This window comes from Vanacampus margaritifer, chromosome 18 (assembly GCF_051991255.1).
Source record: "Vanacampus margaritifer isolate UIUO_Vmar chromosome 18, RoL_Vmar_1.0, whole genome shotgun sequence".
Taxonomy (NCBI): Eukaryota; Metazoa; Chordata; class Actinopteri; order Syngnathiformes; family Syngnathidae; genus Vanacampus; species Vanacampus margaritifer.
This window is the reverse complement of record NC_135449.1, coordinates 13,425,124-13,450,174: the sequence shown is the minus strand read 5'-3', so window position 1 is coordinate 13,450,174 and position 25,051 is coordinate 13,425,124. Positions and strand designations below refer to the sequence as shown.

At 37.7% G+C, this 25,051-nt stretch overlaps 2 protein-coding genes across 5 annotated transcripts; one reads left to right on the top strand and one right to left on the bottom strand.

Moving 5' to 3' along the window:
- Positions 1 to 294: 294 nt before the first annotated feature.
- csnk1db (casein kinase 1, delta b) lies at positions 295 to 14,747 on the bottom strand. Of its 3 annotated transcripts, none has more exons than XM_077550250.1 (10): positions 14,341 to 14,747; positions 12,565 to 12,675; positions 10,008 to 10,156; positions 8,911 to 9,139; positions 8,622 to 8,792; positions 8,371 to 8,519; positions 7,936 to 8,074; positions 6,732 to 6,865; positions 6,177 to 6,247; positions 295 to 1,773 (listed from the first exon to the last, which is right to left on the bottom strand). In XM_077550250.1, the coding sequence occupies exons 1-9, from the start codon at positions 14,414 to 14,416 to the stop codon at positions 6,215 to 6,217; spliced, it is 1,191 nt and encodes a 396-aa protein (XP_077406376.1). In that variant the 5' UTR covers positions 14,417 to 14,747; the 3' UTR covers positions 295 to 1,773; positions 6,177 to 6,214. The 3 variants fall into 3 exon arrangements, with proteins under 3 accessions (XP_077406376.1, XP_077406375.1, XP_077406374.1); XM_077550249.1 differs by having other exon boundaries at positions 6,177 to 6,242; XM_077550248.1 differs by lacking the exon at positions 6,177 to 6,247.
- A 3,819-nt stretch (positions 14,748 to 18,566) lies between these two features.
- On the top strand, positions 18,567 to 23,608 carry c1qtnf1 (C1q and TNF related 1). Of its 2 annotated transcripts, none has more exons than XM_077550852.1 (4): positions 18,567 to 18,727; positions 19,287 to 19,420; positions 19,670 to 19,767; positions 20,673 to 23,608. In XM_077550852.1, exons 1-4 carry the CDS (start codon positions 18,716 to 18,718, stop codon positions 21,221 to 21,223), a joined length of 795 nt encoding a protein of 264 aa, XP_077406978.1. In that variant the 5' UTR covers positions 18,567 to 18,715; the 3' UTR covers positions 21,224 to 23,608. The 2 variants fall into 2 exon arrangements, with proteins under 2 accessions (XP_077406978.1, XP_077406977.1); XM_077550851.1 differs by having other exon boundaries at positions 19,667 to 19,767.
- Positions 23,609 to 25,051: the final 1,443 nt, after the last annotated feature.

Below are 25,051 nucleotides of genomic sequence, written 5' to 3'. Positions count from 1 at the left end.
TAAGAGTTATGAAGCAAAATCCAGCTGTTTTTAATCCATCTCTGGGGGCGCCATTTTGCCACTTGCTGTCAACTGAAGAGAACATCAATGTTGCTCAGGCAACTACCAATCACAGCTCACCTGTTTTCTGAAGCTGAGCTGTGACTCGTTGTTACCTGAGCAACATTGATGTCATCTTCAGTCGACAACAAGTGGCAAAATGGCTGCCCCGAGATGGATAAAAACAGCCGTACTTTACTGCTTAACTCGTATTCATTCAAAATGACCATTGCAGGCAGTCAAGGCACAAAAAGATACAAGGAGGTAATTTATTTACAATTTAGGTACACAAATACAGTGGCAAATATAAATGTGAGAACAAATGTTGCTGGCCCGGTTACTTATTTTTCTTCAACTGGCTGACCAAAGAAGTGTCTTAAATCAAAAACTACAGGGCAGAAAGCAGAAAGAATGGCAGGGCATTATTTCAACAGACATGGCTACGCGCAGCCAGACATCCTCAACACAATTTAAGCCAAAATGGGGAGGGGGAAGAAAAAAAACACACACACAAACTGCTATAATAGCCTGCAAAAAACATTACCCCTTACAAAGTGTCATTTCAAATAGTGAAAATTTTAGAAGATTGCAACATGAAGGCCATACTGACAACAGTATTCCTGCCTGACAGCCAAGTGTAGGAAAGTTGGCCACATTCAGTACAGTGCCTGCGACCAGCACTGCTCTGTGACAAAAAAGGTAAAGGGTCCGGGGGTAGGGGTGACACACACCAACAAGTAGACGCTACACATATTTCTGGCTGCCTAACTTTGCTGCAGCAAGCTTCCTAAACCGAAGCATCAAAACAATGCTCAGACTCATCCCTAACTAGGAAGGAAGGAAATCAAAGACAAAAGATATTTACACATCTACATTGCAAATATTTCACAGCTTCAAAACAATACAAATAAGACGGCGCAAAAATGTTTGATCTGTACACAGTGAATAGAAATCTGGTCAAAAGTGTCAAATGAAGCTCTTGCCACCTTTCATAAAGTGCAGTTGTTTGGTACAACACTAAGAAAGGGAACAGGGCCCACTGAACACTGCACTGTGGACAAAAAATATGGATTTAAACGTTAAGGAGGATACATAAACCTCCTGCGTCTGAAATACCAAAACATGTTTGGTACATTCAATGGATGTGTGTGCGTGTGTATTTATTCATACACACACTTTATCTTGATACTACACAAAAAAAGAGACAATTTATTGATGATCATGATTAAAAGAGTGAAGACATTGGGCCAGTCTGTAGACTCAATTGACATGAAAGCACTCAAAAGATGCCATGTTGGCCCTATACACAATCATTGTCTTTAGACATGCTTAGAAAAAAACGTGAGACCTGATTGGGGATGGGCAGTGCAGCTTATCCAGATATCTCCTGCAAAAGTGGACAGAAAACAGTCCTGAAGTCCAACACTCAGACCGAGACGACGACGACAAAAAAAGGGGGGGGGGGTGGGGGGTGTATGTGTGGCTGGCCAAGGGTAAAGAGTTAACAACATAATGTGACAGTACTGCGAGCATTCAGTAAGGAAGCACTTCCAGTTAGCTGGTTGAAGTGAAGTGGCTTCCCACGGTAGCTGTTGCAGTAGTAATTCGGAGCGGCAAGAGTACTATTAATGTCTCTGCGTCTCAGTTGGCGCAGACTGAACTGCAAGGCTGCGTGAGACTGGCTCATCGAGGACCAAGAGGATGGAGGCCACCATGCAGTGTGCATGACATCATCTACATGAAACAAGAGAAAGGAAGAACGCGCGTCAGTATGACAAATTAAGGACGGCTGTATTGTTCAAAAAACACACCCGATTCACTATGGTGTCCTCAAAGTATACCAACATGAAAAATAGTGAGCAACAATATTCACCCAAAAATGAAATGCATCCCATGATGCATTGCCACAAAATTGAAAAAATATCTATTTTCCATTTCCTTTCACTGGGTGTTTGATTTGCAGAATGAGACGAATCCCTAAGTTTACGTGACCTCACGATACGAATGGACGTTTAACAGCTTTGCTTGTATTCATTTTGTAAAACACATCCATCTATAAACATCACTTTATCACAATTAAATTATTTGTTTGTTCAATTATTATAGTTCGGCCAGCTGATGTCTATGCGTCAGCTGTGTTGTAAATACTTAATTTACTCGAATAATGGTCGCCACAGGTGTTTAAATTATCCCATTAATCATGTGTTAGCGCAGATTAGCACACAATTAATTTTGACCGCAGATGATCCTTTAGTTGACAGCAGATGGTTATGCTAAAGTTAGTACAGGTTGTTTGAGCAATAAACTTAACTACATGCATTAAAGTGAAGTATTTAATAAATGTTTGCGTATGACGCTCAGAATATTTGTTCATGTCATATTTTTTTTCATTTTAAAATTATACAAATAATTAATTGATTAGGAAAAAGAGGAGGATGAGCGTGTGCAATGGATAATTTTTTTGTGTGTAAGATGACCTCATAACATTAAATGTAAAAAAAAAAAGACCAGATAACAGGTGCTCTTTAAATTTGGTGGGCAAAAAATATAGATAAATAAGCTTTTTTAATTAAGCGACTAATAGTGATTAATTAAAAATTTAACCGTTTGACAGCTCTAGTTTGTTTTCAAGTGCACAGAATTGAAGGTGTTTATTCAAGTGGATGCCATATTTGGAATGCTACAATTTACAACAGCTTAGTGTTGATATTTAAATTCTCAGTATTGCGTAACTCAGGCTCCAATAATATGTTGAAGTGTGTATCTGGGCCCAGTTGTTCAATTCTCGGTTATTTTAATCACTGTTTAACCCCTTAAAAGGCGGTTAAATTCTTAACCCGCCGTTAACGAACCGGCCGTTAATTAAGCGTTGTTCAAAACACGGTTAGTCACGCTGTTTGTTAACGGCACCGTCAAAGTTAACCACGCTGTTTACGTCACTGGTTAGCACAGATATATCCCACAATTCCTCTTTTTGTTTACATTTCAGGTCGGCGAAAGAAATGGATACTATCTAAACGACTCCTGGCACTCGGTGCAAAAAAATAAGCGTGAACTTTTCTGCTGATGAAGAAAACGTTGTTCAATCAATGGTTGAAGCAATTTAGGAGTTTTGTGAAATTTATTTTTATTCATTATTTTAAAAAAAATTCTACTGTGTGTATTTTCAGTAAATATTTTGTGTCATATTTTTGTAGCATATAACATTGCATGTTTGTCTGCTTTTGTTTGTCATATTTTTGTCTGACATATTTGTATTTTTGACTGATTTGTATTTTTGTGTAATATTTTGATAGAATAGTTTTGAATTATTTGTCTTTTTGTATTTACATACATCTAATAATGTGTGTATTTTAACCATCTAATATTTGTAACTATTACTAATATTTGTAACTATTACTAATATTTGTAATTGAATTAAAATTGATTAAAAAAATAATTTATAAATTAAAATTAAATAATTAGCCGCTATTCACAGTGTTGTCGGTTTGATTATTGACGTGAAAGCAAACAAGAAACATCACAGGTAACCTCTCTTTGGATTCACCTCCCACTAAATGTTGGGCAACCTGTCCATTTTTACAAATAATCTTAAAAAATACATTTTTATTCTTTCTCTTTTGACTCAGCATGAGACTTGGCATTGTATTAGTGCTAAGTGGTAGCGTGTGCGTAACTCTTTATCAGAATAATCACCAATGTCAAAGTTAAAACCTCAATAGACTTTTTTTTCTTGCGCTCAACGGGCATCATGAAGACAGCATTAAGCCACAAACGCAGAGTTAACCACACTGTTAAAAAGTTAGCGGCGGTCCTTAAGTGTGGTAACTTTAACAGCCGGTTAAAGTTAACAGAGTTTTGAACAACAAGATAACAGTGCCGTTAAAGTTCACCCTCGGTTAAATCTACTTAAACCAGTGGTTTAAGACATAACCGAGTTTTGAACAACCGCACCCAAGAAGATTGTGCTCAAATGTCTGTCATCTATTGTGAATAACATGTGCCATCATGTTTAATAAATGGTTACTTTCAATGAAAAGTGTCTCGAAAGATAGCTGGTGGCTAGTGCCTCTCAATAGAAAAGCACCACGACGACGGCTTGGTGCGGTGGGACATATTCCATCCATCGCAAGCTTTAAAAAGTGGGTATATTTTACCAGCTCAAAAAAATAGGAATGTGTGTAGAAAGGTGCTAGCTTGTAGACATACAACATTAAAACCCAATGTCGCCAGTCCACCTTGGAGAAATACTGTCTTGTCATTAGGTAATTTGTTCTCCCTTATAAGAGCACTTGCTGTACTCTACAGTGCAGCTCATGAGGGCGGGGTGACGGGGAAACCATTTTGTGTCTGCGTGAAAAAAAAAAGGGAGCGTCAGGATGTAAAACAAACGCACATGTTCCTCTCGCTTTTTACTCAGGCGACACACAAAAAAAGCAAAATTCTTGGTCCGAAAAGTTTCATATTTTTAATGCGCACGATCACCACCTACGTGCAACAATGATTATTATTATTTTTTTTTTTTACAAACATTTACTATTAATTATGACAGTATGACTTTACTACTGTGTAAAGCTTATTTGTGATTACGTCAGTGTCAGAGGATACCTGTCAATGTTTTCCACTACGGTGCATCAATTTAACTACAGAGAGTCCTCGAGCTACGTCGTTTGGACTTAATGGCGCCCGTGAATCGTCTGTAGCACCTTCTTTTTCTTTTTTCTTTTTAAAGTTGCGTTGTTTTTACCTCCAGCAACGGACGTCCGTCAGCCGGTCGGCTCGCCATTATGCGCATCACATTTCCGTGCTTAAGCTTGAATTAGCTTACTCTGCCGTCCGTCAACATTAAATGTTCGTGCGGAAACACAAAATATTGGTTCCGGCGTCTTTCGTGTCGCGCAAATATGTTTTTTAAAATTACTGTACAAAGTATTTTGATGTAAATGTCGACTTTTAACGGGGAAATCCAACTTAAGTCGAAATTCGGGTTACATCGCCAGCGTAGGAACGGAACTTCGCCATAACTTGAGGACACCCTGTACAAAAATACAAAGTCAAAACATTTTCACATAATACAAGTAAAATGTTACCATCATGGAAAATTAGTTCACAGCCAGTAGGAATGTTTGCAGCCATCCAGTCATTACTCAACACATAGTGTGTCAAGTGCGGTTTACGTTGTCATTTTGGTGAAGGCATCGCGAGCACCGAAACATTCGAAATCCCCTTCCCTTGAAAACACCAAGCACTCCGTGTCTGAACAACTGGATGGCGTGCTTTCAGCCAGAGCCATGAGGAAGCTTGAAGCTTAGATGCAAAACAAGTAGCTTTTAATCTCATGCAAGTGTTATGGAGTGAAAATCAGAGGAAGATGCAGGGACGCAGATTTTGCCAGGTAAATACAACATCAGAAACCCACAACTGCACCAAGCCACACTGGGGTGGAGGGGGGTAGAGGGTGGATAAAGGTGTAAAGAGTCCATTTTGGGCCAGTGAGTTGTATGCGTGCCATTGATGTATGTGGCGTCAAACCAATGGTGCAAGCAACAAGCCACAAAGACAAAGCTGCTCAAAAGGGTGTTTTTTTTTCAGGTCTGAGTAGGCAATGAGGGGGTGGGAGTTACATTCTCGGACTATGGTGCACACTGTAATGCATTATCCAGACCAGTTCTCAGGACTGCAACCTTCAACTTCGGATCCATCAGGCCTATGAGGTAGTGATGGGAAAATGAAGCTTCATGAAGCACTTGCAGTATTTTTTGACTCCTCTAGATGGTGCTCTTGGTTTAAAGGCTCTTGCAATAGAAATTGATTACATTTCTACTGCATCTTTAACTTAAACCAAGAGTGCCATCTAGAGGAGACAAAAAATATCACAAGTGCTTCATGAAGCTTAATTTGTCCATCAATACTATGAGGCACCCATTTACTGACTGATTGATAATGGCAGCTTGATAAAACAAAATTCCCTTGCTTTATATATTTGATTATTACTACTCAAAGGAATAGCAGAGATTAAGGTTAAAGTGAAAAAAAAAAATACATCTGGAAACAGGCGTGTCAATCTAAGGCATTACAGTGTAGAACTGGAAGTTGGATCAATGCATTCCTGGTGCTTACAGGGGTGTGCAACTCACCCAGTGCTGCCACGGTCACACAAGTATGTGGCGAGCGTCTACTTGGCGTGATGTTCGTAGGGAATGCTATTCTGAGGTTGGGGGAAGGCAGAGACAAGGCCCAATGTGTCAAGTCAGAAACCTTGTCATGTAGCGAGCGCACTACTTGTTAAACAGACTAAAAGAGAAGTTCTTCAATACAAGGTCAATGTGCTGCACAAGAAGGTGGAGGGAACTCAGTTTAGGGGCCTACCATGTTTGCTAACATAGCAATTGATTACTACTACAGCAGCAGACAGAATTCAGAGACATGTAATTAATTGACTTGCATGACATGCATTTTGACATTTTTCCCCCAGAAATTATCCCTCAGTATTGATTCAAGGCGATCAGCAGCAACACAGCAGCGACCCGTGCCACGATTCACAGCGAGCAGGCACCCTTGTTCGCTTTATGGTTAGTTCTCAAACAAAGACGGAAAATAACGTTCTTCCTTTGTCTATGGAGGGTCAGCATTTACATGGGATTCCGACTTGAAATCACAATGAGCGGAAATAAACTCAAAGCGTCTTGTACCTGTGAGGTGGACATGCGGGAGTTGTCTTGCCGTCCAGTGAGATCTGAGGAGGAGACGTTGACAGGGGCACCGCGGTGCAGTCGCATGCTGACTTTTCGCTCACGCTCCATGCCAGATGCTTGACGTGGGGAAGCTGGAGATTGCAGGGGAGGGACTTCAACAATTTTCAAGTAACGATAAACAAGTTCAATGCAGCCTCAGTCTAAACACTGATAAATATCGTGTTTGTGGAATATGAATTAAACAGTAAAATGACAAATCCACCTGTTTTTATCCATCTCAGGGGGCAGCCATTTTGCCACTTGACAACTGAAAATGACATCACAGTTGCTAAGGGCTCAAGTAATGACCAATCACAGCTCAGAAAACAGGTGAGCTGTTTTTGGTCATTACCTGAGCAACTATGGTATCATTCTCAGCTGGCAGCAAGTGTCAAAATGGCTGCCCCCTGAGATGGATAAAAACGGGTGGATTAACTCATTCAAGCCCAAAAAGGAGTACATATAATACTTTTTTTTTTTTTAATACTTTGTGCTTCACTCCCAAAAACATATTTATACAATTTTTATGTTTTTTTTATGCTAGAGCATACATACATATATATATATATATATACATACATATATATATATACATACATACATACATACATATATATATATATATATATATATATATATATATATATATGTATGTATGTATGTATATATATATATATAAACGTCCAGCAGGTGACAGCAGAGTATAAGAGATCAGCCAGGGCCATGTTGCAACAAGCTTTTTTTGACAATGTTTTCACCAGGACTGTGAATGTTGATGAAACTTAGCTATATTCTAATGCTAATTGCTGCAAAACGGAAACAGACACAAATATACTTTTTTCCTGATGAAAGAAGAGACTCTAATCTTTATTTTGGTAGGTTCCATGCTTTCATAGCAATAGAACACAATAGTCCGTGGGCCTTACAAAATCAATCAAAATCCAGGAAAACAGCCGGGAGCGAAGGGGGTTGCTTCAGTGAAATTGGCTGGGAGTGAATGATTTAATTCATATTCCACAAATGCCATGTTTAGACTCGTGAGGGCACAATGGCGCATATGAAACATTATTGTAAAGATTTTTTGGGTGTTGACTTCCCCTCTAAAAAGACTTCACTGGCTAGTGTGAACGACACTAAAGTTACCAAGTGATCATTTACAAACCTGGGGCACCATCTTGGGCTCCTCGAGGTCGTCCCGATGCAGCAGGTACTGCTCTAGTCGCCGGGGTCCTGCCATGTCTCAGCCTGTCCTCCCGGTCGCGGCGTTCTCTCTCTGCCTCCTCTGCTGCACGGTTGGCTCCCTGTTCAAAACAACAAACGTCAGAACAAACACACCAACAAAACGAGGCCGTGAACTGACCATAATTAATACTATTACACTTTTGTTTTTTACAATTAGTAATAATAATACTTTGTTAATATAAAACATTTTTATACAGAGAAAACGATCACCAAGCAAATCTGTTATTTAATCTTAAACTAAAACAAAAGCTACGCTTTATATTCTATGCGACATTTGCTGTTTTTGGCACAAAAGAAGCAAATTATCTTTTGTATCCACAAATTATTGCAATAAAGTGGCTGAAGCAATACTCACAAACTTGAGCATATTCCAGTCAAACACATAGTCATAAGAGAATCCCTGTCTGTGAAAAAGGTTCCGGAAAAGCTGTCGTAGGTATGAGTAGTCGGGCTTGTCATCAAAGCGGAGGGAACGGCAAAAATTCAGGTAGGTCGCAAATTCAGCTGTAACAGAGAGAATACATTCTATCAGCGGAGACCTCATTGCTTCACTTAAAAAACAAACAAACAGGGCAACCATGACATGGTTACAAGAAATTGACTCACATGGGTATCCCTTGCATAGAATCTCAATGGGGGTGGACATTTTCTTCTCACTAATGCGTTCATACTTTTGCCTCTTGGTGGCAGCCTTGAGGCCTTGCCAAGGCAGGGAGCCCAAGTTAAAATACATAAGGACGTAGCCCAAGGACTCCAGGTCGTCACGCCTTGACTGCTCTGTAGAAGATGAAAAGAGGAAACAAAACAAATGGGTGTTCACCTTCCAAATCCCTTTCAGACAAGTTCAGGCATGTTCACATCAAAACAAGCCTATTCCATCTGCGTGAGTATGTACCAATCCCCAGATGGGTGTTGATGGAGGCATATCTTGCAGTTCCAGTCAGGTTCTTGTTCTCGCGGTAGGGGATGTGCTGGTGAGTGCGGGCGTCGCGATATTTTTTAGCCAGGCCAAAGTCGATAATGTAGACCAAGTTGCCCTTTTTGCCGAGCCCCATCAGAAAGTTGTCAGGCTTCACATCTCTGTGGATGAAGTTCTTGGAGTGAATGTACTCAATGCGACTGATCTGTAGTGGAGAAAGGAGGACATTATATTAACATTGTGTTAAAAATAAAATTTGTCAGCGCAACGCAAGGAGAAAAAAAAAATATAGGCAAACTACTGTCAATTTGTCTCCTTTGCAAAACCAATTGCTAGCACAGACAATCCATCAATTCAGTTAAGTAGAAGTTTCTTCCTATCAAGTCGGATTCATTATGCAATAACTACCAAGGCAATTTTCCACAAGACTTGTTTGAACATGGTCCACAGAAGAATGCACTGAATTAGGGAGTCACACCTATGCAAAAGTAAGTGCCCTTATCTGTCATGCAGAGAATATGTGCAGGACTTGCCATTTAAGCGGCTGTTAATGTAGATTTTCTAATAATATGGTTTGCCCCCAGCATGGGTGAAGATATTTACCTGAGATGATTTAAGACACAATGATGCCAATAATAGTTTTGACATAACTAGGAAAAGCAGCATGTGATTACCTGGGCAAAGTGCTATGGAAAAAATAAAACAAAAAGAGCATCTCTATGATGGTTAGGGGTGTTAGAAAAAAATAGATTCTGCAATATATTGCGATATTACAGCGCGCAATTCTTGAATCGATTCGATATGCGGCCGAATCGATTTTTAAACATCAATTTTTTATGGGAATATTCAACAAAACTTACTCAGGGTTAGGATTCACACATTAAGCATGGAAGAATGTTATATTAATGGCCATAATATTTTACCGCTTTGGGATATTTTGCAACGTTATCTCTTATCCTTCATGGTTGAGATACTAATGGAAAAAAAAAGACGACTGTGTATGCTAATATTGAATGTGGCCATGACAACAGACACAGAGAAGAGAGAAAATGGTACAAGGGAAGTCATCTCACCATCTGATCGGCAAGGAGGAGGACTGTCTTGAGGCTAAACTTGCGGGAGCAAAAGTTGAAGAGATCCTCTAGGCTGGGTCCCAGCAGCTCCATCACCATTACGTTGTAGTCCCCTTCTGCTCCACACCATTTTATGGTTGGAATACCCACTACAAGCACAATAAAAGGACATCATTGTCTAAAACGGTGACAAAATGTCAACATTTAAAATTCTGTGCAACTCCTGCCGTCCACTCTTGGCCGTGCAAAAGTGTCTTGATTCTGAGCCTAGAAAGTTAGGGGTGGGCGATCTTGCAAAAAACAACAACATTTTTTTTAAATTATAAAATCACCATTTCGATTTTAATCACAATTGCTTTTAATTAAATAATTTCAATTATAGTAGTATTGAATAAATACTAGGCTAGTAAGGCTTATTAGTTTGTGAAAATTAACACTGTAGTAATAAATAGCTTTTGTAAAGAAAAATATTAATTTTAAAGCAGCAAAACAATAACAGTTCTGTACAAACAAAATAAATAAATAAATCGTAAAAAAGAAAAGAAAAGAAAAGTTCTGTTTTCATGTAGTGTATTCTAAACATTGAAAGTCTTAAAGTGCAAATAACTTGGTTGGTATAAAGTCATGGTAAAAAAAAAAGGAGAGCGCGTTAGAGAGGAAAGTTAAAACAAACTGCGGATGGCAGCAAAGTAAAAAGCACCTTTTTGAAATAAAAGTCAATATTGTAACAAGTGAACAACTCTTGTGAGTGCATTGCGGGTTATATAGTTTCCGATTGTCTGAACGGGCCTTGAATGCAACAGACTTTTTTTCTTTTTTTTTGTCTAAGCTACGCACGTTTGCGTGTTGTGTTCTGGCATGGACAGGTAACATTTTTTTTTTTTTCTCCTGGGAGATCTCAGTAAGGTAACATTTGCAAATTGCCATTAAGGTGTTTGTTCGCCGTTTGGCCTGATCATTTCACAAATGCTACAGGTCACTTGTAAAAACCCTGCACATTTTGTATTTTTTGCGCCACTATTTCTCTACAATTTGCATAAATGCATGTGAGGAATGTCGGTGTTTGGGGAAAAAACAACAACTTGAATGCTTCTGTGACGGTCGGCCGTTTTGGAGGCGCAGGTATGTGCTGTTGCCGCTGCTAGCTATTAGCTTGGCTCTCATTGCACTGTACGAGCCGCTGCAGTTTCACTTCGTAGTGTTGCCGTCTTCATCCTCGCCTTGCACACTTTGCATATGATTTTTGCCTGCTCTTTGTCATTTGGAGTGAAGCCAAACCAGTTATATTATGGAGGACGAATTTCGGAACAAACTCGCTCCTCCGCCATGCCATGCCTCACGCTTATTTCTTACTTGGCCACACTGATTGGCTGTCAAATAGGGGCAGGCTACATGGCAGGTTTTTTTTCAGTCAGTGGCAGAAAATGAGCTGACGGTCAAATTGTGCTGAAATGCTTTACGTCTCGATCAGACGATTCCACAGAAATGACAGCTCATGAGCCCTGCATTTCATCACACAATCTAAAATCATCATATCGCCCACAACTAGATTATTGTCTATTTCCTTTCATGTTTAAGGGAAATTTGTTTTAGTTTTGAATAGAAGTCTTGGAGGAATTAAGTTTGTTAACAATGGTTCCACTGTTCACAGAGACATAACAGAAAACTCTGTTCACACGCGATTGAGATAATGTTAATACTAGTCCACAGTAGCAATTTTGCCGACTAAAATAACACATTTGAGTAAGTCTGCTTTGTTAAAAAGTTATCAGTAGAAACATCAACTGTGTCAAGCTGTCAGCATCAAAGTGTGCAGTCATTTACGTCTTTTAATTAAACTGCCTTTGAAAAGTAGTCCAATGGCTCTCACCAGTCTATATGGGACATTTGAGCACTGCTAGCTAGAACAGCTAGCCGCTAAACGCTAAACGCTGGAGCCACCGCTAAACACTGGCAATCGTGTACTCAGTGTTTAATACCATATCAGCGGATTTATTTTTTGGTATCCTTAATTGGTGATTGAACTTGATTACAGAATGAAGTTGTGTTGTTGACATCAGTACTAACAGTTTCTTAGGGCAAACAAAGGGGCATCAACTAAACCGCGACAAGTTGGAACAACTCAAAATAAAATCATTTTGAGGCATTAATCTCCATACAATTGTTAAGGCAAGGTTTATATTGAAGTTGGCCTTCTCACCGCGGTGGCGGCTTGTACTGTCATGCATTGGATAAACAATTGTTGCCGTGGTTGGCTTTACTACATGTACATGTAAATAAGCGGGTATTCGAGGCAGAAAAAATGGCTCAAGAATTTTTTTTTTTTTTTTTAACTGAGGTACTCAAATTACTAGAGGACTTGTTTCAGCCCTACTATCATTCAAAATGCATAATTTCCTTGACAACTTTCCTTTTAGACAGGGTTCTGGCACTATCTTGAGCCATCTTTGGGGATGAAAATAAGCCCAAAATTGAATTTTTCAGCAAACATCTGAGGAGATGCTCCATAAAACAAAAAACACCTAAAGGGGAATTTAGTTAGATTCCATTACTTTACCTCCTCCTTGCATCATTTTGTAGATCTTGCTTTCGATGTGGAGTTGGGGGTGCTTGGTCTTCACACATTCCAACTTAATGGCAACCTCTTCACCCACAGAAATATCTGTGCCTAAAAGTGGAAAAAATATACAGACATACATCGTGAATACAAAGTATTTTTACAACATCTGCATTTGCATTGTTATGATTACAGAATGATAATCTTTTACAATTTTGCGCAAGCAGACTACCTATATAAATAAATAAATACCAGTTCAATAAGAAATACTGGATTATCACATAGCAAGCTATGTATGTATTTAAACTTGCCTCTTTTTATAATAAAAGTTTCAACGTGAATAATTTGAAAAAACATGAAAAAAGGACAACTGCATTGATTATTACTGCCCTCTTTCACTGCTGGACAAGTCTGTTAAAAAAATACTGTACATGCGGGCAGCTTGCCAAAGCATAATCAATGTGTGGGAACAGATGACCATGTGATTTTTGATTACGTTTTCAACAAACGCCCTATACTAAAAGTCACAACTCAATAGTAAATATGGTGTGTTTATAGATCTGATTTTAATGGTATAGACTCAGTTTGTCCAGTCAAATGGACTACCACACTTTATACAATTTGAAGCTTGACCAAAATGTTCTCGGAAAAATGTGCCAAAAAGCTAAATCTGGTGAGACATCTAAGGATTAACGCCCCAAGTGTTTTTCTTATGACACCACAGAATTATTTCCCCCCATAAAAAAACAACTATTAAATAAACAGACTTTGTCCAATTGGAAAATGTGTCAAAACAATTCAAATACCATATTAGAATATGCAAACTTGCAACAGTCAGTGCCCTACCCATGAACACAGGCAGTGCAGCCCTTTTGAAGCTTGCATGATGAGTAATCAACGTAAAAGCCTGCAATCTTTATTGTCATGTTAAACTCCTGTTGTCTGCCATGTCATTTCCCACCCAAGCCAAGGCTCAATGACGAATTGATCAATTCTGATTAACATACAGTTGCTTTTACGTTGCTTATCATTCATGGGATAAAGAATGATTAGATAGACTTGAATGAGCTGACATGCACGCATTGAACAAAGACCTCCGAGTCCACCGAAAGACGAAATGGTGACAGATGACTGATCGCTGAAATTAAGTGTATAATACGATTCAAGCACACACACACACAAGGATCGTGTTACTAGAAAATGACGTTATAATGTGAATATGCGTGCTTGGAAATTCGAGCCAACGAACTGAGCAGCACAGCGAGAAAGATGAGACTGTGGCCTTCACTGTGCCGATGGCTTATGGGGGTTGTATTTGTATTGTATAACTGCGGCCAACTGTTTCTCGACCGACTCGAATGAAAACGAGAAGCTTGTAGCAACGGGTAAACAACAGGAACTTCTGGGTGGGTCTTCTTCAAGCACAACCCAGAAGTAGGCTTCGTTGCTACATTCGTTTTACGTAATATATTCCAGTTAAACAAGCCGACCAGCTAAGATTCCCAAAATGTGCTCTTAAATTCCAACAGTCACTCGATAATTCGACTCAAACGCTGTTTTCTAACACCAATAACATTTCCGTTGGATTATTTTAGTTAGAGATGAAAACTAGATCTGATGCTAGCTAATCGTAGCTGATCTTAAAACAAAGGTTTAGACTAGGGATAGTGACGATCGCTCTTGAACTAGTGACACGTCGTTAAAGGGGGTACCACGACAATAACGAACACTAACAACCAAATTGAAAACACAAACATTGAAGTATATTTGACTTACCTAAATAGATGTCACCAAACGATCCACTTCCGATTTTTCTGCCTAGTCTGTATCGGTTCCCCACTCTAAGTTCCATTTTGTCGATGACAGAATTAAACGTTACCTTCCTTAAATTCACTCAAGTGTCCACCTTTTCTTTATTTTAACACCTTCCTTAGGTGGTTGACAACCCACTAATTCTTAATTCTTCTCTCCCGGGAATCGGTTTCTTCTGTACAATCCAAAATTCACCATCCCTTTTCTCCTTGTCCGAGAGCTGAAGACGTATAATTTTGGTATCAATCGATAGCGTAGAACACGTAGTTAATGTTCTCTACGTTTGAAAATTCATTTTAAACAAAAAACGAGAGGATTGGGATGGATTTAAACCTTAACCAGCGCTCGTCCAGCTTCCCCTAATCGTGAGACTCGGGTTTTTTTTCTCGTCACGAAAGCGGGTTCGTCAATGACGTCACTTCTCCTAGCAACCACTGGCAGATTTGGAAATGACCCAAATGAGTGTCGGACTATTATATTGATTATTTACCAATTAGGTTGCTTCATTTTCTATTTATTAATATCACAAAAACATTTATAGGTGGCTTTATAATCTGTACTTAAATTAATTTAATTATAAGAAGAAAAAGTGGATGTTTGGCATGGTACATTTAAATTCGTATCAAAAGTAAGACTATAAGCCTCACTAAATCTTAAACAACATGGTTATCAAATGCAATTTATTGCGAACTTGAAGCAGATAACCTTAGGAAAGTAGGAAACGCCCTGCCTGCCTTGCATGGGTAAAAGATTGGCAACGACACACGCCCATGTTGGTCCTGCCCAAATCTGTAGCCACAGCCTCCGGTTGATATGTTCTGATTGGCTAACTGTGCGTCAGCTGCTGGCGAATTTTCTCATTGGTTGCAAGAGGACCAATCAGAAAAATGGTATAGGCCGCTCACATGGCCAAGTTGTTGTTCCACAGATTGGGTAACCGACTGGCACGTGTACTCCAACGTTCTGCATGTCGTGTACATGCTGCGTTCAAATCACGTAGGATTAACGTTTTAACACAACTTGATAGAGTTAATCTATGTAAAATTCAACACAAGGAATAAATATATTAATGAAAGAAAGCCATTCAAAGTATATAATTAATGCAAACAGACAAAACAGACACTTTAATGGAGAATTTTCTATGTAGTTTTATATTACAGTAATCGTCCACTTTTAATATTTACATCCCACAACAGTTTTGCCTGTTCTGATCTACTTATTGCATGTTGTACCATTATGCTTTTTGCGTGTATGCTTGTTGGTGTAGGACCCTGTCATCTAGCAATGCAACAATAAGGCCTGACCCACAGGTTGCGCGTTTTCTTAACCCCCAAACAAGAAAAATATATTAACCACTCTTAAAACTGTATTGTATTATGTTTTTGTATGTGCTTTATGTAACCCCAGCCTACCTTGTATAGCCTGTTTGTACCTACACTACCTAGTATCTGTTTATTCAAGGTAATTACTGATACCTGAGAAAACCCCTCCTATTCAAGTAGTGCTGGTGTATAATTGTTTGCAGATTTATTGTCATTCAGCAAACATAACATCCCAGATGTTGTCACTGAACGAAATGTAAAAAATGCACAGCACGAAATAAAAACACAGAAAACAAACAAACAAACTATACAGTAAAAACAAAAACAAAAAAACAACAACCTTAAATTAAAAAACTAACAATACAATTTACACTTTCGGGAGAGTTTTAACTGATTATATATTGCACTTGTCCATTAAATATATAGTGTCTTGCAAAATTATTAGCCCCACTCGCCCTCCTTGCATTTTAGTTTTACAATCATTGTGTGTGTATACAGTCATACTCAGAAAATTAGAATATATTATTTTTTTAGATTAGACTGTCAAATGTTCCCATTTGAGTGTAGTGTTTATCTACAAAGTTCTATTGCCACCTAACGGTGTCCTGGCATACTGCAGGTTACAGATTTTTCAGCATTGGTCGGTGCATGCAACGGTAGTTTTGACAACGCTGTCATTAGTATGTGAAAAATTTAAAAATAACAAGGAAAACAAATCAGCTATTTAATATAGATACGTAATCCCTGTTCATTTAGAGGGAGTTACAAACATAATGGTATTTGAAACCACCACAACTGATTGGAAATTAAGCTGTGACAGAAGTGTAAAATGTCTGCTCCAATTTAAAAGGGTTCCCTGCAAAATATTTTAAAATGTTATTATTAATATTAAACTCCTTTTGTACAGAATACTGCACTTGCATTTTCAGGGATGGATTGTATTTGGACACAGAGGTGGGTCCGTGTCTCTTTTGGTCATTGGATATCACGTTTGGAAACAGATATTAAAAATAGAAAAACGACTGGTTATTTGATTTTCGATTTAAAATATAAACACCAACATTGAAATACAGCTTGATTTTCTGATTTCGATGTCTGGAACGGTTAGGAAAAGTCCAATAAAGGTTTGATTTTCAATTTTTATTTCAGAAACGAAAATAGGATATAGCAGGAGATATAAATCGAAAAAACGGCCCCTATTTTTGTTTTGGATTGGCGGAAGTTGTAACCGCAAGCATTTCTCATACTGGCCAGGAACAGGAGATGGCACAGCGTGGCGTCCGAAAACGATGTACTGTTCTGTGATGATCTAAATTTTTTACAAACGCTAGTAGACACTTTGAGAAAAAGAAAGAAAGAAAGAAACAAACAACATAGTATTAGTAATGAATAAAACATAACAGAAAATTAACAAATAAAAACGAGACATTGCTTTTGAGTTGTGGTTCAACAGCTTTATAAAAAAAAAAAAACAAGCAAAAAATTAATTTAAAAAATCATGCAAAACATAAACATTTTTTTGTTTTTTTACTAGCTCCTCCCGCTAGGGTGGGCAGAGGTCCGGATTTAGGCCGGTAGGGATTGGAATCGAAAACCGGTTCTTGTTGAGAACCGGCTTCCAGTGTTTGAAATCCTCGGCATCATTTGCCGTTTTTGCTGACGATTCCCTTATCGGTTCCGTGTGGGGACGATGACGTCACCACACCCGCGACATTTCCGTGCGCGACGAGCAACAAACATGGCGCCACGCTCAAAAGTTTGTTGACATTTTCCAAGAAAAGCTAACAACAGGGCAACTTGCAATATTTGCATAGGCAACTCGCGGGAGTCACATACCAGTCAGTCTACTGGCTACGTCTGTTTTGACTGAGGAAGGGAGGAGGAGTTTTTGAGTGCTCATTTCATGTTGAGTGTTGAAAGATTACTGGAGTTGGACATTATTGTCACAAAATAATCTAGATTGTATTTAGTAAATTTCTACAGAAGATCATTAAAAAAAAAAAGTAGTTATGTTTATTGTCAAATCTTTTTTCATTATTTTTCTTTTCTGTTTACCCCATTGAGGAGTCTTTGAATATGGACCTTAAAACTTCCCTGTTGGATTTGTAAGGCCATGTTACTTTTAAACATGTCTTTTGTTTACAGATACAACTAAGACATAAAAATGCTTATCTATGTTTATTCAAAAAAAATCGACAATAGATCGATCGTTAAGCAGAATCGAAATCGAAATCGTAAAAATCTTAGCAATTCCCATTCCTATAGGCCGGACAGTCCTACTTTTCAGTGATGAGTCCGGCGTCGTGTGCAACCCTAAGCCTGCATCCCCCGTTTGTCACAAATGGTCTGCGCATGGCAAACCGCATGGCAAAACATGCCTCTAAAACCTAAAAGTCACCACCGAACGAGGTTTTCCTGGAAAAGCCTCGCAGTGTGCGTGTGTTCCTGCATGCTTCTAATGCTATTCTTTGACCACGAGATGGCGCTAGGGATCACCGAATGTCCCTTTTGAAATAAAAAAAAAACCCAGTATATAAACATGTATATATTTGCACATTTGAGAGAAAATTTCCTTTTATTGTGTTTAAAGAACCTGGAACTAAGGAGCAGATAGTCACAATGCTTTTGTTGCCCCAAACTCTTCCTTATATTGTATTATGTTCTTCCGTGTTTTTCTCTGCTTATCCCATTTCCCCTTTGGATCTCAGCTGTCAAAGCTCCTCCTCCTCCTCCTCCTTACAACCCTGAACTATGCTTTTCTCTCTTTCACTCACTCAGTTCGCCACTTGTATGCACTGTTCCTCCTCCCCTTTTAGTCTCCTTCACTTGTTTTTAGGGGCAGGTCTTTCTGGCAGCCACTGTCTGTGCTCTTGTGTTTTGAAGAGCAAAGAGTGATCTAAGGGGAAAGATACGCAAAACAAAAAACAAGAAAGGAACCTTGCTTATAGAAGAGTAGGAGAGGAACAAAAGGAAAATAAATGTTTGTTTTTTTCCACTCTAGAGGAATATAACGAGTGATGGCATCAAAAGTAAGATTTTGCTTCTTGCAAATAACTTTGATACTGCAATAAGGCACTGGTTGTGATTGACACAAAAACAAGTGTGTAAGTTTAAAGCAACTGAAGAAAACACGATTGTGCTCATGTTCTTGAGTGTGAAATACTCCAAAACATAAAAAAAATCCACACCAACTTTCTTAGACAGAATGAAGTGACCTTGAATGCTCTGCAATATCACAAGAATTTGTCTTCCCAGTCTTCTGGTTCATGCCATACAAAAAGGGATAACTTGTCTGAGCATGCATCAACATCAGGCACATCATTAGTTATGCCTCTACAATTGAATATGCATCATATTAAATACAAGCGTTTGTCCACTTACCGCTTTCTAACATTTATCACAATGGGTATGGCATTTTTGTTATACTATGATCTTGTGTTTTATGAGGCAGAAGTGATTTATCCTTCCTCAGAATTTTTAGGCCAGGTCTCGTAAGTTGGGTTAGGACAAAAGTGCGGGACCAAACTACACTATTTCCTCCCTTGATTCCCACCAAAATTACCATTACTTTTCCTTGTATAATGGCAGTTGACACGTTCCATTGTTTGGATGATGCTGTTCTGGCTTTGTCCGGCCCTTACCTACCAAACGCCTCAACATGGGATGAAAGATCCAGAGATCAGAAGGGACCACACGGATCAGCCCTACCACCGTGATACCAGGTGCACATCTAGCCTAACTGGGTTCATTGTGTGTTCTGTTTGTAACAGGGATACAAATACTCATTTTACACACAATTTAAGCACAAGGGCATTTCAGCCATCAGTCGTAAACATCAGCTCTGGGGGGGAAAAGTTAGATTTTATGAAGTCCTCTATTAAATAACTTCTCTTTTGATGAATGTTTGTAATAATAAGCCAATTGCAATATGTCTATAACTAGTCTAATTGTTGACTGTATATGTGAAGCAGCAGAGAGTGTCGCCGATGCTGCGACCCAGAAGAGTATGCCAGCCAGCAATACCCTCAGTACAAGATTGTACCTCAAATTAATATTACCATACTCAAAGGTAAGATCGCAACAGAAACAATCTTACTACAGTTATCTACTGACTGTATCAATGTATGCACAGAAACACAATATATTTGACAATTCTTTGTGAGGAGTCAACCACATCATTTTTACTCTCAAAGAATTAAAACTAGACATTTTGCTTGATTTAACTGCAAATCATCATTTAATACAGACAGGAAACATGCTTGTTATTCATGTTGTTTATGTAGCTTCTTTGCTCTTGAAATCAATAACTTTCACTTTATAATGGGTAAAATATACGTATGCCAAAAGATAATGAACCACGGTGTAAAATGAAAAGGTATGCAAAAGCATAATTTTTGATGATAAGTTTTTTATCATTTGAAATATATTTCCCTAAATAAGAAATTGATCTTTTGTTTATTGTTATTTCTTTGGATTGTAACAGTTAGAGCTTTTTTCGTTGCCTTCTAGACAAGCCTTCCCTTTATTTAGTTTTTTTTCCTTAAAAAAAAAAAAAAAAAAATCTTAGCATTTGGTATTTTCTTAAACAAAAAAAAAAGAAAAAAAAGGGGAAGCCAACCCATTTTATGATTATTATTATTATTATTATTTTTACAATAATATGCTCTATGCAGACCCACTAGTTAGTGGAATATAAGTTAAGCAGCAAAATCCAGCCATTTTTATCCATCTCAGGGGGCGGCCATTTTGCCACTTGTCGTCGACTGAAGATGACATCAATGTTGCTCAGGGCTCAGGCAATGACCAATCACAGCTCACCTGTTTTTTGAAGCTGAGCTGTGATTGGGTGAGTGTAAATACTGCTTCTACTATGCTTTATACATTCAAAATACAGTTTTCCGACTATAATCTAAGTCTGCACTTTAAAAAAAGTATTGTTGTAGGGCAATTGCCTTGGTATGTTCTCTCTTATAGGTGAGAAAGGTGAGGTTGGTGGAAGGGGATCTTATGGTAAACCAGGCAGAACAGGTCAGATGGGCCTACCAGGATCTAGTGGGACAAAAGGAAGCAAAGGCAGCATGGGTATTCCGGGGGAGCCCTGCAAGTCCTACTTTGCCGCCTTCTCTGTGGCACGCAAGAAGGGCTTGCACTCCAACCACTATTACCAAACACTGACATTCGACACAGAGATAGTAAATCTTTACGGCCACTTCAACATGTTTTCAGGTAAGTTTTACTGTTACGTGCCAGGGATCTACTACTTCAGCCTGAATGTGCACACGTGGAACCAAAAGGAGACTTACCTTCATGTGATGCACAATGAAAAGGAGGTTGTGGTCCTCTATGCGCAACCCAGTGACCGCTCCATCATGCAAAGCCAAAGTCTGATGTTGGAACTTGAGAGAGGTGATCAAGTCTGGGTCAGACTGTATAAAGGCGAACGGGAAAATGCCATCTTCAGTGACGAGTTTGATACTTACATCATTTTCAACGGACATCTGATTAAACCCAAAGATAAGCTGTAGCTTGCACAGTGGCCTCATTTGAATGGTGTTATATTACTAATGGTATTAGTTAAATTGTAAAATCGAACTTGTTCAGTTTATCCTCATTATTGCTCTAGTGTTTAGATAGAATGTATATTGGTCCATTTTAACTGATTAAAAATAGGCCATTAGATGGAATCAGTCAGCAAATGTTGGCTTCCCTGTATGGCACCCTGTGAATAAATTAGAACTTGTTGGTTTGTTTGTGAGCCTGAACCATAGTTTACAAATAAACTTAAAACTTAACTGAAATTAAACACATTATAATATTGGGCCAGTTCTTAATCTCATTTTAATGGCTATACTTTTGGAACATGTGCTTATAAGATATCGTACATGTGCTGTAGAGAGACTGACATAACAGAACATTGCTGTAGTCATGAAAAAACAAATAAAAACGTTCTTTTAGACACAAAAACTTTGACTTATAAGTGAACAATAACATGACAAAAAAAAAAATTCATGTCGCTCAGTAAAGTGCAGACCTCAGCCAAGTCAAACGGTCCTAATTTGGATAAGAGTCAAATACTTTATCTTTAGGCTCATATTGACTTATTATTCAGTGGAAACAAGGAAAAAGTCAAAAACATGAGTGGCAAAAGTGAACAGAAATAAAGAAAAGAAAAAAAACTAAATTTATCCATAGTTTTACCCATATTTATTCATTTGTTCTTTGGCTTATGTTCCACTATCTTATAATGTTTAATGCAATGTAGTTCAGGAGTTTTTTTTAGTTTTTTTTGTTTTGGATAATCCCACTAACAAACAAACTGTATACCGATAATAACTTTTTCCATGAAGGCAATAAGCAATTTAATTCTCACTGATGAGGCTCAATTTTTTACTGTATTTAATCAATTTCATACAATGATGCAATTCAATGATTTACACAAGGGATAAAATAAGGAAAATCCATCTGTTAATACTGTATATAAAAATACATGAAGTAAAATATAGATACAAATGCGCTAAAAGGAAGAAAGAAAACACTTTCTCTGATGAGACTCAATGAGATGTTGCATACACAGATAACAGTGTTTGATTTTGAGTCTCCAGCACCATAATCAATGATCACAGTAACACAAAAAGGTATTTGAAGATATATACCTCGCTCACAATGTTAGTTAAAACTGACCAAGAAGTTTCACATTACCAGTGATGAATATAGTTAATAAATAACAGCCAGCCAGTAAGTAAGTGTATTGTGTCTTTACAATAGAAAACACAGGGGGAATAGCTTTGCATTTGTTATTTTAAATGAAAAATATTGTTGAATAACAAAATGTGTCTAATACTTAAAGCTATCACAAACATTAGCAGCATTAAAAACTCCCTATCTATGGAGAAAGTCCACACTCCATTTATTTTGAATAGCCGGACAATAAATGTGAAAAATCTACCAACAGCACTATATAACAGAACATTACTTTGCACTTGTTTTACAGCATTTCTCACACTCATTTCAATTTCAGTTATGGGAGAATGGAATAAAATCATTACATTTGCATTGAGCTATCTGCTTTGGTCCCACATAAGAATAGTAATAGCAATAGTAGTAGTAGTAGTAGAAACCTTTCCTTAATTTCAAACTTAACGCCAGTGTCAGCCCACCATATTGTTTTCTATGTTAAGCATAAGTGTGCCTATTTCATTTGTCTTGCAAATTGGATTTGTTCTTTCATTTTGGCAGAAAATCGTTGCCTAAATTGTTATTTTTATTTGACCTTTTACATATATTAGAAGCACTTTTTTTCTTCACCAAATCATTTCTCAACATATTAAACAAAAACATTTACATTTATTTGTTGTCTCTATTTGCCATTAATTCTGATTTAAATTTTTTTTTTATTTTGGTTAAATTATATAATAAGATTGAAATGCAGGGAAAATTATATTTATGATATGATGAGGTGATTATATTATATTTTAATGACCCTCGGGGGGAACTTTCCGCGATGAGGACGAGTTTGACACCCCTGCTTCAACGTCAACCTGGCCCAGTGGAAACTGAGGCTTGAAACCATTACACCTTCACACCACGTGATGGCAGACTTGGCTGCTTAATGTGAGGCAGAGGCAAGGCTGTGCTGAGATTCTCATTTAAGTCTAGATCTTTGCAAGTTCACTATTTGCACTCCAAATATGAACATTTCGCTATTGTAACAGCGTCAATAACGCTATTTGTAATGAACACAAGATTGTGTTGTACTAATAGCTGTGTCGAAATTATGCTGTATGAATTTGTGTTAAAAAGCTTTTTATTAACTGTAATTGTATACACCACAAATGTCTGTTCACAATTACTGTATTTATTATAAGTTGGTGCAATTTTACAAATGTTTGCTAATAAAATGTGTCAGGCTTCTTTTTTTTTTTTTTTGCAAACTGACAGATGAAACAAAAACTATAAAACCATACAACATGAAGTAATTTTTTTTAGTTTTTTTAAACTTTGACAGCATTATATATATATATATATATATATATATATATATATATATAATGCTGCCAAAGTTAAAACATCAACTGATTAATTAATCACACAAAATGATCGCATTAATCATGAATTAACGCAGATTAATCGCACTATTAATTTTGACCATAGATTATCCTTTAGCGTGACAGTGGATGGCTACGTTTAAGGTAGCACAGAGGTTGTGTGTTAGCAATAAACATAATTATGTGCATTAAAGTAAAGCATTTAATAAATGTTTGCGTATCACATTTAGAATATTTGTTCATGTCAAAATATTAGGGTCATTTTTTTTTTAAATTTTAAATTATGAAAGTGATTAACTGATTAGAAAAAGAGGAGGATGAGCGTGTGCAGTGGGTCAAAAAATGTTGAAGACGTCCTCATAATATTAAATGTCAAAAGAATTAACACATAACTGCTGCTCTTCAAATTTGGTGAGGGAAACATTTTGATAAAAAAGTATTTTTTTTAAATTAAGCGATTAACCAAAATTCTAAGATGTGATTAATATATATATATATATATATATATATATACATACATATACATACACTGTGTGTGTGAACAATGCAGCCTATAGCCATGCATTACCATGGCAATCACAAAGCCTCATCCAAGCAGTGTTAGGGTCATGTCTTTTGCCATTCATTTTCCAAATAACAGCGTTTGTCATCCTTCTTCCTGCTTTGGCTCAAGCCCGTCACCCCATTCTCAAGTGACTTGTGGGTACTCAAGAAATGTAGCTATAAAGATGTTGGGTACGCGCGTCTATATGTGAGGGCCACAAGCAATATCAATTTTTAATTCAGTAAGCACATTGAAGGGGCTGCTACAGACATGCCAGCATTGTCTATTTATTAGCATATGCCGATGGGAGGCCCGCTCTAAATAATCAGCCTATACAGGACACTAGCGCAATGAGAAATTAATATTTCATAGCACATTGTGTACCTTGGTATATAGAAACATAAATAGCCTTGGTTCATGATGGTTTATTAGGTATTAAAGATTGATAACTACCCCCTTCTCCTTCAGGTTTTCAACAACACCTGGAATTCCCATTCAAATATTCAGCCGTAAATAAATCCTGTGCAAACTGAAATCCCAATATAAACATATTGTTTGAAATAATACCTTTCTGATGGAGAAAATTCAAATAGAGATGCATCTTTAAAAGTAAATTGTTGATATAGCCCTATAAGTGTACCTATAATGTTGCTAATGTCAATCACAGTTCTCAAAACTAGGTTGTAATACTGATCAGGAACGCCCTGAAATTAGAATCATTGTTCACACTTCTGATCATTCTTAGCAATAGCAAATATTTTTGT